The 14,476-nt window shown below is 42.4% G+C and overlaps 1 protein-coding gene across 1 annotated transcript; it reads left to right on the plus strand.

Annotated features, from left to right (window-relative positions):
• The first annotated feature begins 277 nt into the window (after positions 1 to 277).
• Positions 278 to 2,150, plus strand: LOC114796806 (raftlin-2-like). The gene is made up of 4 exons (XM_028991297.1): positions 278 to 383; positions 1,205 to 1,379; positions 1,467 to 1,685; positions 1,891 to 2,150. Exons 1-4 carry the CDS (start codon positions 291 to 293, stop codon positions 2,133 to 2,135), a joined length of 732 nt encoding a protein of 243 aa, XP_028847130.1. The 5' UTR covers positions 278 to 290; the 3' UTR covers positions 2,136 to 2,150.
• The last annotated feature ends 12,326 nt before the right edge of the window (positions 2,151 to 14,476 follow it).

Raw genomic sequence — 14,476 nt, forward strand, 5'->3', positions numbered from 1 at the left:
CTATCGGTCATTTATTGGTTTACTGCCGAAAAGTCTGTTGCTCTATGGCCAATTGCATCGTACATGGCTCCATGTGGCCTGTGTAGCTAAGGATTATAGCTAAGGGTCACATTCGTAAGAAGACCATTTGTAATAGATTGGTTGAAATTTAAGTTGAACCAAATCTTTGCTCTTGTCTTACTCCTTTGCTCTTTGCTGGATACTCTCCTTCTTGATTTCTGATTATTTGATTTGTGTGTGTGTGTGTGTGTGTGTCCCTTTTGTCTGTGTGCAGTAAGCAGGAGGTTCCTATGTGTCATAATGTTCCGGTGTTGAGGGTGGAGGAGTGGCCGCTGCCTGGTGATGTGCTGACCAAAGATACAGTCAGAGCGCTCACTGACCGGGTCAGTTCTTTAAAGGACTTGAAGTCCACGATTCATGGGAATGTCTGACCAGCTTCAGCTTGTTAAAGTGCATGATAATCAGCAAAAACAGAAATTCTGATGTCTGTTAAAGCAGACTGCAGTACATAAGTGGGGTTTAAACATAAACATATTCATTTGCATGGATGTACGGTCTTAGGTTTGCTTTTCAACATCAACGCCTTCAAAAAAGAAAGTTTCCTCAGTCATGGTAGCATAAGATAATTGTAAAAGTCGCTCTGGATAAGTGTGTCTGATAATGCTGTAAATGTAAATGGGTGCTCACGGCAGGCGCTGGCCGGTAAGGAATCGGACCCGTAATCAGACTGAGGTCCCTGCATGCTCCCCGGGTTAAAAGCAGGGGACACATTTCATTGTGTCACCATGTGCGGTGCAGCAGTGTTTCACGATGACAATCACTTCATCACTTCATGCGCCTGATTAACAGGTCCTGCTAAATGCAGTAGACACCAGCAGTCATGGCGGTAACATTTACGTGGACAAGACGTACCTTTCGCATGCACACACACACTCACCAAAGATATATATATTCGTGTAGCACTTAACAATTCCCTGGCATGTTCTATTCTTGACAAGTTCGGCCTTATCAGGGCTCTTAGTTTTGTAACTCAAAATCTATGGAAACCGAATGAGAATTGCTGGTGTCTTCCTCTTGTACGTCGCTTTGGATAAAGTTCTGCAAAGTAAAGTCAAGTAAAGTAAAGGTCACAGTCCGTAAAATGGTCGTTTAATACACCCCCTAAATCTCTGACAGTGGGATGAAGCTGTGTGTCGCTTTGTAGGTGAACAGCACTGCGCAGGGTGGCATCCAATTTGTGGGCTCAGTCCTGGTGCAGTTGGGAGGAGGTTGTAATGGTCGCATGTCCAGTCCTAGAAAGGGCTGCCACTCCCCACCTGGAAACTCCCCAAGTACCCCACCAGGGGACCAGGACCAAGGCAACGACAGGGACAGTCAAGGTGATCCGCTGTTCCTGTAGGCACGTAGACATGTCAGATTTCATCATTACAGGGCTGTTGAGGAACCCTGCTCTCTCTGTCCTCCAGACCTGAGTCTCATGGTGCTTTTCCATTCCTGGCCCCCTGGCTGCGTCCCAGTGGATACCCCGGCTTGCTGCTACCATCAGGGGGCGCTGTCCATGCGTGTGTCCAGGAAGGGCCAAGTCATCAGTGGCCTCGAAGCCGATTGGCTGCAGCTCACTGGCTCCTACTACTGCAAGGGTTGGTCCCTTGTTGACTCCTTTGTGTACTGGGACACACCGAAAGGTACATAATATTAACCTGCATGAACTGTTTATTATTGATTATTATATAGTAAGTATCCGTCAGACTTTTTAGATCGATATATACATCCTGATTGAGGGACAGTATGAAGTTAATATTGTTATATTGTAATGGCCTGAATAATACAGGCACCATGTTTGTGCCTCTTGTTTGATTTTAACTGATGCTCTGCTTGTCGCGCTCTTAGGAGAGCCTGTGCCCAGGTCGCTGGAGGGCCTGTTTGTGTACGAGGAGCGAAGCGCTTCCCTGCCAGCTAATGACACCATCGTAGTGGAGCAGTGGTCTGTAATTGAGGTAACACCAGTGTCGGGCTGCGAATTCATGCATTTCAACTCTGTCAGATATGGCGATCTGATGCTTACAAAGCTAATGGAAAGGTGCAACAATTCAGTGTCAATGAGCGCTATTCTCAAAGCGGGCGTGGCTTGTTAGTTAGCGTGAGGTTATGTTCCACAATCACTATTTTAATGTATTTTGTGTGTTTAAACATTTGTCTCTGTACTGTACTTGTTTTCATGTTCTTGTTCTTCATGCATTTCTGTCTGTAAGTGCAGATCACATGTGTGTGTGTTTATTGCTTTGTTTGTTATGTTCCCTGCAGGGATCCACGTGAAAAGCGATTACGGACCACTTCTGCACACGCTGCAGAATTTGGATGGTTGCTCACCTGTGTGCTCCCCACACCCATCATCCGTCATGACAAGTAATGAACAAGCACAGTTCACCTTCTCACACACACACACACACACACACACATTCACTGACTCAGCCACACCCACTCTCAGCTCTGGTCTACAGTGATTTTCTGCAGGTCAATTTAAAGTTCTTGCATCTTCTACTCTTCTCTCTGGCTCCTGCAGCTTGAATACACTACCAGTGAACAGTTTGGACACACCCATGCATTAATTTACTCAACAGGGACGGTTTCCAACAGTCCTGAAGAGATGGTAGTAGCCTAGTGGGTAACACACTCGCCTATGAACCAGAAGACCCAGGTTCAAATCCCACTTACTACCATTGTGTCCCTGAGCAAGACACTTAACCCTTAAGTGTCTCCGGGGGGGGCTGTCCCTGTAACTACTGATTATAAGTCGCTCTGGATAAGAGCGTCTGATAAATTCTGTAAATGTAAATGTAAATAAAGGTTTATACTTAACATTTTCTTATCATTCACTCATGTTAATGATCATCTCATCAAGCGGCTTTTGATGATGACAATAGTGAACAAAGCAGCCATGAAGGTTAAAAGCGGCAATAAACAGATTCATCAAACATACTTCACTTTCTCCTGATAAAAAAAAAATTAATATTTTTTTTGCACTGGATTATTCAAAAATGGCTCCATTATAGTTTGAAACATTTTAAGTGGTAGTGTATATTTTGTCTGTATGACTCATTGCTGAAAATGAATATTTCTGAAGCCCTCAATGTTGTTGATGATATTGCCTTTTGTCCCTTTACAGTGAAGGCAATCTTGCCACCAAGCAAGTTGTGTTTCTGCAGAGACCAGTAACGAACTCAACTGGTACCACAGAAGAATCAGGTAGAAACCAGAAGAAAACACCCAGATTAAAGATTTAGGACACGAGCTTCTGTTTTTTCCATCACTAATGTCACAAAAGTGTCTTTGTGCAGATGGGTTTATTTTATTGGCTCATGAATTTCCTGCTTTTTACTGTGAATTATTACTTTCTTAAGCAGAGGAGTTGCTGACATGGGGCAGTGGTGGCCTAGCGGTTAAGGAAACGGCCCCGTAATCAGAAGGTTGCCGGTTCGAATCCCGAACGCCAAGGTGGCACTAAGGTACCATCCCCACAAACTGCTTCCCAGGTGCCTGTCATGGCTGCCCACTGCTCACTAAGGGTGATGGGTTAAAAGCAGAGGACACATTTCGTTGTGTCGCCGTGTGCTGTGCTGCAGTGTTTCACAATGACAATCACTTCACTTTCATGCAGGACCATAATGCAGGATATTAATATCATGTGGTGGCTCAGCTTCTCCTCACATCTGCTCATTTTTCAGTCTTATTTTAATTAATTTACAATTATACAATGCCTTTTGTCCCTGCAGACATCCCTCTCAGTGATGTGTCAAGTCCGTCTTTGAGTCAGCTTGAAGATTTGCCTCCCTGCCCAGGCGGGATCAGGGAGATCTCCATGTTCGGGGCAAGTTATCCCAGTGCCTCGGCCCACTTGGAGGAGGGGGGATTTGAGCAGGATGATGGGACGGCTGAGGTCACTTGTATGTGACTGCAACTCGTCACTAAAGTCATGTGACCTCCATAATGGAGGAACGCTGGCATCTTACCCAGAATATACATTTACAAGCAGCACTTTTAATCAATAATTATTTTGAAGCCATACTTACCGGTAGAAGTGTTGATATTCCTGCCTCTGTGTTGCTTTTTATCATTTATTTATGAAAATAACGACACTTCAGAAATAATCTGAAAGCACATGATCAGTGAAGAAGAAAGAATCCACATCCGAACTCTTGATCACGATGGTATTCAGCAGATTTTCAGTACTTCTGCACATTTTCCTCTGTTGTTGTGGCCTGTGTTATTTTGACGTCAGTGATGTTCTCACTTATTGGCAGGATGTGTTTCAAATGCTGTTTAAAGATTCGGGAGCAGCATTTTGTTGGTACGGGATGTGTACAAAATCTGTTTATAACGCCTGAGCTTGAAGTTTTTCTCTGTTTCTCAGTTTGTTCAGGGTTGAGGTGTGAATAATGAACTGGGTTCAGCTGATCTCGGGACCTGTGCAGGATTTGCACACCTTTGCATTATTGTTACTGATGGCTGATGTTTGATTTTCTACAGGAATCCCCTCACTGTTACTTCTTGTTTGCTCTGAGACGACACTGTTTGTGTCTTTTTGTGTGTTCTTGGTGTGGTTTTGGGATTTAAAGCTGAAGGACCAATGATAAAGTTTACAGCAAATACAAATTTTACACAAGGAGTGACAGGATTCGGGGACAGAACCTCTCATCTCCATTCCGCTGCTACAATTTCACTTTTGTCTAAATATTAAACATCAGGTAGCAGAAATGGAAATGTTTTAGAAATGAATGCTTCTGTAAGATGAAACTTTTATAACAGTTATATTTGTCAAGAAACAAAACCAACAGTATTATATATACGTTACAGTGTTCGTTCTTATTAAAACTTCTTTTTCCATCTGCTGTTTTTGTCATTTTATGTACCAAGATTAATTAGAGGTAATAATAATGAAAAAACAATTATAATTATTAAAAAGAATCATAACTATCAATAATTCATAATTATAATTGGCATTCAGTGTATTTCTGTTGCTGTGAATAAAATGAAAAGAAAAATTCAAGTACTTTAAAATGAAATCTGACTAAATGGGAACTGGTCTAAAGAGACGAATTACCGAAGTAAATGATGTTCTGAAGAAATGTTAAAATAACATGCAATTACATTACATGAATACAAAACCATGCAATAAAGCAATTCAACAGAAAATGTACAAGTCATGTGTTTATGCTCACTGCTTCACTGGGCTAGAAAGAGGAAAATTTTCATTTCAGAATCACATTTATTGGCCAAGGATGGGAGTTCCTGTACGGTCGAGGTGTGGCAGGATATAATGAAGCTCCATCTTCCACTAGTAAAAACTGCAGGCCGTCCAGTTGGTGTTCTGTAATACCCACATAATACAATCAAACGTTTTCTTATGTAATTAAAATTAAATTATAATATAGTGAATGTTATAACACAACGCATTAGAAGTGAGATATGACGTGTAACTAATCATTGACAAAGCAAGTTGGATGATCAGCGTTAGATCAACATTACAGGAAAATAAAGCAAAGTATTGTGGTTAGTGTTATGTTTGCTGTTAGTGAATAACCACGCGGACTCTCGACACGCTGTCTGATTCTTTTTTCTTTATTTCTGTATACCCAGAATCCCTTACAGCAACACCCACAACCTGGAACACACGCAAAACGTACACTGCCCATGTGCATATGTAACAGTATTATTTCTGTAATCGATGTATTTTCTGTACTTTACTTTACTTTACTTTATTTAGCAGACGCTTTTATCCAAAGCGACTTACAAGAGGAAGACACCAGCAATTCTCGTTTGATTTCTATAGAATATTGAGTTTACAAACTAAGAGCCCTGATAAGGCTTAGACTTGTCAGTGAAGAGTATGCTCAGAGATTGTTAGGTGCTAGACGAAGAAAATTATAATGTATACATTTTTGTATTGTTTGTGCAATGTGTATGCATGTGCGTGTGTAAGTGTTAGATTTGTCTGTAATATTTTTTGAACAAGAGGGTTTTCACCTGCTTCTTAAAAGTGGTGATAGTCTCGGCTAGTCGTGTGGAGGAGGGCAGGTTGTTCCACCAGCCAGGGACAACAACGGAGAACAGAGATGATTGGAATCGGAGACCCTGTGAAGAAGGAATTTTTAGTCTCCTTTCATTTGCAGATCTGAGAGAGCGTGCAGGAGTGTAGCTAGGTAGTAGTGTGTTGATGTAGGAGGGTGCAGTTCCATGTAAAACCCTGTAGGCAAGCATCAAGGATTTGAACTCAATGCGAGCAGCTACCGGGAGCCAGTGGAGGGAGGTAAGAAGAGGTGTAACATGGGTGTATTTTGGCTGATTGAAAATATTTTGGATCATCTGGAGTGGTTTTATGGTGACTGCAGAGGCTCCAGCCAGGAGAGAGTTACAGTAGTCGAGTTTGGAGATGACCATTGCCTGGACGAGGAGCTGCGTAGCCTGTTGTGAGAGAAAAGGCCGAATATTGCGAATGTTGTAGAGAGTGAACCTGCAGGATCTGGAGATCGCAGCAACATGATGGTTCAAACTCAGTTTGTCATCTATCCAAACTCCAAGGCTTTTTGCAGATGCCGTGGGTGTTAACAGTCGCGATCCAATTTGAATTGAAAGGTTTTGCTGAGGGGAATTGTTGCCCGGAAAGATCAGAATCTCGGTTTTGGATAGGTTGAGTTGGAGGTGTCGCTCAGACATCCATGCCGATATGTCTGAGAGGCAGGCCAAAATTTTTGTTGCTATAGTAGCATCTTTGGTGGGAATGACAGATAGAGCTGGGTGTCATCAGCATAAGAGTGATAGGAGAAGCCATGTGATTGGATGATGTGACCAAGTGAGCGAGTGTATATTGAGAATAGATGAGGGCCAAGGACAGAGCCTTGTGGAACCCCTGTGGTTACCCTAGAGAGGACAGATGTCTCACCTCCCCATGATACCTTAAAGGACCTGTCGTAAAGATAAGAGGTGAACCAATCTAGTACGGTTCCTGTAACTCCTAAATCAGAGAGTGTGGTGAGAAGAATTTCGTGGTTAACTGTATCGAAGGCAGCAGATAGATCAAGTAGGACAAGGACAGATGATCTGCGGGCAGCTCTTGCAGCACGAAGGTCGTCCATCATTGCCAAGAGGGAGGTTTCAGTTGAATGCCCTTTCCTGAAACCAGACTGAAAAGGGTCGAGAAGATCATGCTCGTGGAGAAATGAGGAAAGTTGAGCCAGGACTGCTCTTTCAAGAATTTTGAAAGAAAAGGAAGGTTGGAGACTGGGCGGTAGCTATCCAGTAGAGATGGGTTTAATGTGGGTTTTTTGAGCAGTGGAGCAATGACAGCCTGTTTGAAAGCAGTGGGGAATGTTCCTGTTGTGAGTGAGGAGTTTAAGACGTGTGTCAGAGCAGATAATATGGTGGGCTGTATGGACTGAAGGAGGTGTGAGGGGATTGGATCCAGGGAGCAGGTGGTGGGGTGACTAGACTGGAGAAATGAAGACACGTCTGATTCAGAGAGGGGAGTAAAGGAAGACAGATTCCTGGTTTCAGAGGTAACAGCAGGACGGGGTCTGGGGTTAGGCAGTGAGAATTGTTTGCTAATGTCAGCCACCTTCTCTGTGAAGAAGGTGGCGAAGTCTTCAGATGAAAGAAGTGGAGGGGGGAGGGGGTGGAGGATTCAGGAGACGGTTGAAAGTCGAGAAAAGTTTTCGAAAGTCATTGCAGTTGCTTACTTTGTCCTGGAAGTATCTGGTCTTTGCTGTAGTTACAGCAGCAGAGAAGGATTTTAGGAGAGATTGATACTTATTAAGTTGAAGCGGGCACTTGGATTTCCTCCACTGCCTTTCAGCTGCTCTAAGATGGGTCCTGTGGCGACGAACCTCGTCAGAGATCCACGGCGAAGGTGGAGTCGCACGTGTTGGTTTTGAGGTTAGAGGGCAGAGTCTCTCGAGGCAAGATGTTAATGTGGAGAAGAGGATGTCTGTAGCACAGTTAGTGTCCTGAATAGAGAGGATGTCTAGGGGGGAGAGCTCAGAGGAAACAGCGGAAGACAATTGAGTAGGGCAGAGGGTGCGGAGATTACGGCGAAATTGTGTTAAGTGTGAGGTGGGTGTGGTGCGTGCCAGGGGGGATAGTCTGAAGTGAATAAAAGAGTGATCGGATAGATGTAGAGGAATGACAGAAGTGTTGGCTGTGGAGCATTTGCGTGTGAGTACGAGATCTAGTTGTTTTCCAGCTCTGTGCGTTGCGGGCATGCAGAGAAGTGTAAAGTTGTAAGCAGAGATGAAGTGTTGGAAGTCAGTTGTTTGTGGCTTGAGGAGATCGAGGTTGAAGTCTCCTAGTAGCACAAGGGGCAGTTCATCATCTATAATTGAGGAGAGAGTTGTGTCTAGTTCCTCTACAAAGTTCCCCAGCGGACCAGGAGGACGATATACAGCAACTATGGACATTTTTACTGGGTGTGTAATAGTTACTGCATGGAACTCAAAACTGGTTGTTTGAATAGCAGAAACGGGAGTGTATATGGGATTTAGACTATACTGTATATTTTAGTTGTTTTATACTGTTGTGCTCGAGAGACGCCATAAATAAAATTCTTTTTAGCCCAGTAAAGCAGTGAGCATAAGTAATAAAAGGTATCAAAAAGGCGTCGAGTAATTGCTTCCCGATGTTCTGACGCGTTTTGTTGCTCAGCGCTTGCGCATAATGCCTCGATAGGATATTTTAATAGGTAGGGTGAAATGTCAGGACACCGGAAATGTGTTTGACGTATTAAAAACGGCCGACGTTTCCCATTAGTATTTAGGCGGAACTTGCCGTCGAGCAGCCTGCAATGAGAAGCTTCTCGCTACACAAGTAAAAAAATTAACTTACCTGTTAACTAGTATTTATGTATTACAAGCTTTTAACGGCTGCTTGGTCACCGTGGTGAGCTGTGTGGGAACGGTACCGTCGCTACTCGATACCTCAGTGGCGACCTGGCGGCTCGGGATTCGAACCCACAACCTCCCCATTTGAAGTCCTCTTCCTTAACCGCTAGGCCACCGCTGCCCACGAAATTTTCGTTGGTTATTTGAAATATGAATATGAATATGAAACAAGCGCCACATCAGCACGCTTTAATGTTTTATTTTTTACAGACTTTAACAACAAGTATTCGCCATTTGTTCAAAACGCTCATAACCTGCAGCCTGGAAACTCCTTTGTCGCAGAAACCAGTGTCCGCTGTAGCAGCCAACCATGCCTCATTACAGGCTGCAAGCCCCGCCCACTCGTTCTTGATTGGTCAGTGGGGGCCTAGCGGTTAAGGAAGCGGCCTCGTAATCAGAAGGTTGCAGGTTCGAATCCCGATGCGCCAAGGTGCCACTGAGCAAAGCACCGTCCCCACACACTGCTCCCCGGGCGCCTGTCATGGCTGCCCACTGCTCACTGAGGGTGATGGTTAAAAGCAGAGGACATTTTCGTTGTGTCACCGTGCTGCAGTGCTGTGTATCACAATCACTTATTTATTTTAATTTTTTTAGAAGCCACCCTCTCTCACATCCTGATTGGTCGCGTTTTAGTGAAGATTATTGTTTATTTGCGGAACACTTTTATTTTTCATCATTTACTGTCATATAAAGTAGATTTAATTTGCCGATATACATTTTTATGGATTTTTTTTGTTCTTTTCACCTCAATACTTTGCTTTATTTTCTTGTAATGTTGATCTAATGCTGATCATCCAACTTGCTTTGTCAATGATTAGTTACACGTCATATCTCACTTCTAATGCGTTGTGTTATAACATTCACTATATATAATTTAATTTTAATTACATAAGAAAACATTTGATTGTATTATGTGGGCATTACAGGACACCAACTGGATGGCCTGCAGTTTTTACTAGTGGTAGATACAGTGAACATGGTGCTTCATTATATCCTGCCACACCTCGACCGTCCAGGAACTCCCATCCTTGGTCAATAAACGTGACTGTGATTCGTCCTTTCTAGCCCAATGAAACGCATGATTTGTGCATTTTCTGTTGAATTACTTTATTGCATGGTTTTGTATTCATGTAATGTAATTGCATGTTATTTTAACATTTCTTCAGAACATCATTTACTTCAGTAATTCGTCTCTTTAGACCAGTAGTCAGATTTCATTTTAAAGTACTTGAATTTTTCTTTTCATTTTTATTCACAGCAATACACTGAATGCCAATTATAATTATGAATTATTGATAGTTATGATTCTTTTTAATAATTGTAATTGTTGTTTCATTATTACTACCTGTAATTAATCTTGGTGCATAAAATGACAAAAACAGCAGATGGAAAAAGAACTTAGGGTTAAGTGTCTTGCTCAGGGACATGATGGTAGTAAGTGGGATTTGAACCTGGGTCTTCTGGTTCATAGCGTTTGCAGAAGTGGTCCGTAATTGCTTTTCACGCTGGATCCCTGCAGGGAAAAATAACACAAACAAAGCAATAAACACCACATTCATGTGATCTGCACTTACACACAAGCAGAGCATCAGTTAAAATCAAACAAGAGGGTGGTAGTAGCCTAGTGGTTAAGACACTCGCCTGTGAACCAGAAGACCCAGGTTCAAATCCCACTTACTATCATTGTGTCCCTGAGCAAGACACTTAACCCTAAGTTGCTCCAGGGAAACTGTCCCTGTAACTATTGATTGTAAGTCGCTCTGGATAAGGGCGTCTGATAAATGCTGTAAATGTAAATGTAAATGTAGGCACAAACATGGTGCCTGAATTATTCAGGCCATTACAATATAACAATATTAACTTCATACTGTCCCTCAATCAGGATGTATATATCGATCTAAAAAGTCTGACGGGATACTTATGTAGCGGTTCTTCTTCTGTGTTGTGTAATTTGTTTACATCATTTCTCGAACTGCAAATGATGAGCTGACACCAAGAGATTTGCTGTGCCAAGTTTATTCTGTACAAAAAGCAGAATATCGCGTCAGAACATCGCGTCACACATCGCGTCTTTCTGCACCTCTCTCTACAATATACAGTATTAAAAGAACATAAAAAATATTCACAAAATAACACACATGCAAAATATTCCTAATATGTACATAAATTAAAATGAAAGAAATAACTTTTTGCACACAAACCCCACGCACCTCTCAAAACTCACGCCATGTGTCCAAGAGAACTAAACCGGGGCTCCAACCCATTCACCCAAGGGCACGGCCGCATCCAAACAACTGTCGTGGGGTGATCAAAGAATTATAACCCACATAACTATTTACAATAACCATAAATTAAACAACCAAAAATACAGAAACATATTTCATATAACCAGAAACATTAACACACTTCGACATTCTACAATTAATTAAACACCCGGGTTGTCATTATAATTCCCTCACCCACACCAGAATACAGGTAACCAAAATAAAAGTCTTTAGAAAATAAAAAATAAGACACACAAAGCATATATTTAAAGAAATATACTTATAAATCTAGTATAACAATATAACTCCGGTACACTTACTATATAATAATCAATAATAAACAGTTCATGCAGGTTATTATTATGTACCTTTCGGTGTGTCCCAGTACACAAAGGAGTCAACAAGGGACCAACCCTTGCAGTAGTAGGAGCCAGTGAGCTGCAGCCTATCGGCTTCGAGGCCACTGATGACTTGGCCCTTCCTGGACACACGCATGGACAGCGCCCCCTGATGGTAGCAGCAAGCCGGGGTATCCACTGGGACGCAGCCAGGGGGCCAGGAATGGAAAAGCACCATGAGACTCAGGTCTGGAGGACGACAGAGAGAGCAGGGTTCCTCAACAGCCCTGTAATGATGAAATCTGACATGTCTACGTGCCTACAGGAACAGCGGATCACCTTGACTGTCCCTGTCGTTGCCTTGGTCCTGGTCCCCTGGTGGGGTACTTGGGGAGTTTCCAGGTGGGGAGTGGCAGCCCTTTCTAGGACTGGACATGCGACCATTACAACCTCCTCCCAACTGCACCAGGACTGAGCCCACAAATTGGATGCCACCCTGCGCAGTGCTGTTCACCTACAAAGCGACACACAGCTTCATCCCACAGTCAGAGATTTAGGGGGTGTATTAAACGACCATTTTACGGACTGTGACCTTTACTTTACTTGACTTTACTTTGCAGAACTTTATCCAAAGCGACATACAAGAGGAAGACACCAGAAATTCTCATTCGGTTTCCATAGATTTTGAGTTACAAAACTAAGAGCCCTGATAAGGCCGAACTTGTCAAGAATAGAACATGCCAGGGAATTGTTAAGTGCTACACAAATATATATATCTTTGGTGAGTGTGTGTGCATGCGAAAGGTACGTCTTGTCCCGTAAATGTTGCCGCCATGACTGCTGGTGTCTACTGCATTTAGCAGGACCTGTTAATCAGGCGCATGAAGTGATGTGAAGTGATTGTCATCGTGAAACACTGCTGCACCGCACATGGTGACACAATGAAATGTGTCCCCTCCTTTTAACCCAGGGAGCAGCGTGCAGGGACGGCGCTTTGCTCAGTGGCACCTCAGTCTGATTACGGGTCCGATTCCTTACCGGCCAGCGCCTGCCGTGAGTGTGGTGGAAATTCTGCCGTCTGGGGAGCTGCAATAAAGGAAGTCAACTGAATTGATTATCCAAGTTTATTTTACCGCGCGCAAGGGGACCCACAAGAGAACTCCCCCCGCTTGATTACAGTTCACAAGCATTTATACATCTGGGGTGTACAAGGTCGAAAAGAAGCTCGCACCACTTTGGACAGTGGCGCCCATCAACGTCACAGAACCTTTCTTTTATCAGTTTATGTCTAGTTTTTGCGTCAAACTTTTGCATCAACAAGGTCAGACCTAAGATACACAGTTGTCTTCTGACTGTTCCACGACCAAAGGTGAAACACGTGGAGAGTCTGGCCTACTAAATTTCGTGGAGTGTCTGGGCCTACTAAATTTTCCTTCCACACTCCACACTTTTTTTTTTTTTTTTGATTAATTGATCTCTACTATAGGCACAAAAATGTATATGATGTGTACGCAAGGTGAGGAGTACATAATTACATAATAACACAAAATTCAAAGAATAAAAAATTATTATAAAAATGATTAAAAAGTACGCAGCAAATTAATGCAAAATTACAAAGTAACGTAATATACAACCAGAAACATCAAAGTATACCACTCCATCAAGGGTTTAAGGTAACTCATCACAGGCAGTTGTATAAAAATATAAACTCAAAACTAAATAATTAAAAAAACAAACTATTTAAAATGAAAATCAACAAGTATATCAATCATATATAGTGTATTATGTGTCTGCATCTGTCTCATCCGAGGAGGAGCTTGATTCAAAGCATGATTGACCACTATGAACAAGAGTTATATAATTTTTTCTAGGGGTCTAATAACATATCAACAGCAATGTGGTTCTGGAAGGCCATAAGTGAGGTGGCTTTAAATTGTCCATGTACAGTCTCAAATCCATCTCTAGTGAAGTTTGATAAGCGCTGCACCTTGTAATGAATGCAATTGATTCTGTCAACATTTTTGTTAGGAGTTATTCAAAATAAAAATTTATTCAAAGCCTGCAGCTATTTGATTAACTAATATGTATTCGTCGGGCACACCTCTGGGAATACCTATGGTATCAATGTAAGTTGTATCAGGGGAATCAAAAGAAAACAATGATCTCCTAGCTAAACGGGAGTGAACATTGGAAAAAGAGACTGGAACTTCCGATGCGGTTACGGGCAAAATAGTCACAGGTAGGATAAGAGTAGAAGGAGTGCAGACACCCGACCAGTTCTCAGGTAAAGTGGAGGGCAGTGTTTTACCACCACCAGATGTCAGAACGATCAACTTTCGGGGAATCAGACAGGTTGTGGATGGATGCACAATATGAAACATTCACAGTACCAACAGTATTACCAGGGGAAGGGTAATACCTTGATACCTCAGCATCAAAAACAGGGGGAACATCGGTTTTTGATCCTACAGGAAAAAGGAGATCCCAAAAAGAGCAAAAAGGATCAAGGTTATCTTGAGTCATAAGGTGGATAAGACAGGTAATTCAGTTCGGCTGGAGTGGGGACAATCTTCAACAATGGGCGAGGTCCTAGTGTCACCAGTAGCTTCTGCAAGTAACAACAAGTTATTCCTGTGGCCAAGTTTTTTTTTTTTTTTTTTTAAACTCTCAAAACAGACCAAATATCAAATTATTTTTCCCTTTAAAAACCATTTGGTGTAAAAACTTAAGACCGATTTAGAAAACCATCTGCCGTTTCCCCAAAATGTTTAACTGTCACCTAAAAATAATGGAAAAGAACAAGTCTGCATAGATTCTGCAGGCAATTGGTGGTAATCTGGTCAAATGCATGTTGCAAGCTTAGACGATTGTCAAGTCAAATCTGTTTCTTATTGCTCAGATCTTTGATGTTTCTTCTTGTTGACTTTACCGGACGATGGTAGTG

Source organism: Denticeps clupeoides, chromosome 9 (genome assembly GCF_900700375.1).
Source record: "Denticeps clupeoides chromosome 9, fDenClu1.1, whole genome shotgun sequence".
NCBI lineage: Eukaryota > Metazoa > Chordata > Actinopteri > Clupeiformes > Denticipitidae > Denticeps > Denticeps clupeoides.

Bases quoted from the DNA above. Each gene is read 5' to 3' on its own strand.
- LOC114796806 (XM_028991297.1), top strand. From the start codon at position 291: ATGTGTCATAATGTTCCGGTGTTGAGGGTGGAGGAGTGGCCGCTGCCT. The intron at 384-1,204 runs GTCAGTTCTTTA...GTCGCTTTGTAG, and splicing joins TCAGAGCGCTCACTGACCGG to GTGAACAGCACTGCGCAGGG. The intron at 1,686-1,890 runs GTACATAATATT...TCGCGCTCTTAG, and splicing joins GTACTGGGACACACCGAAAG to GAGAGCCTGTGCCCAGGTCG.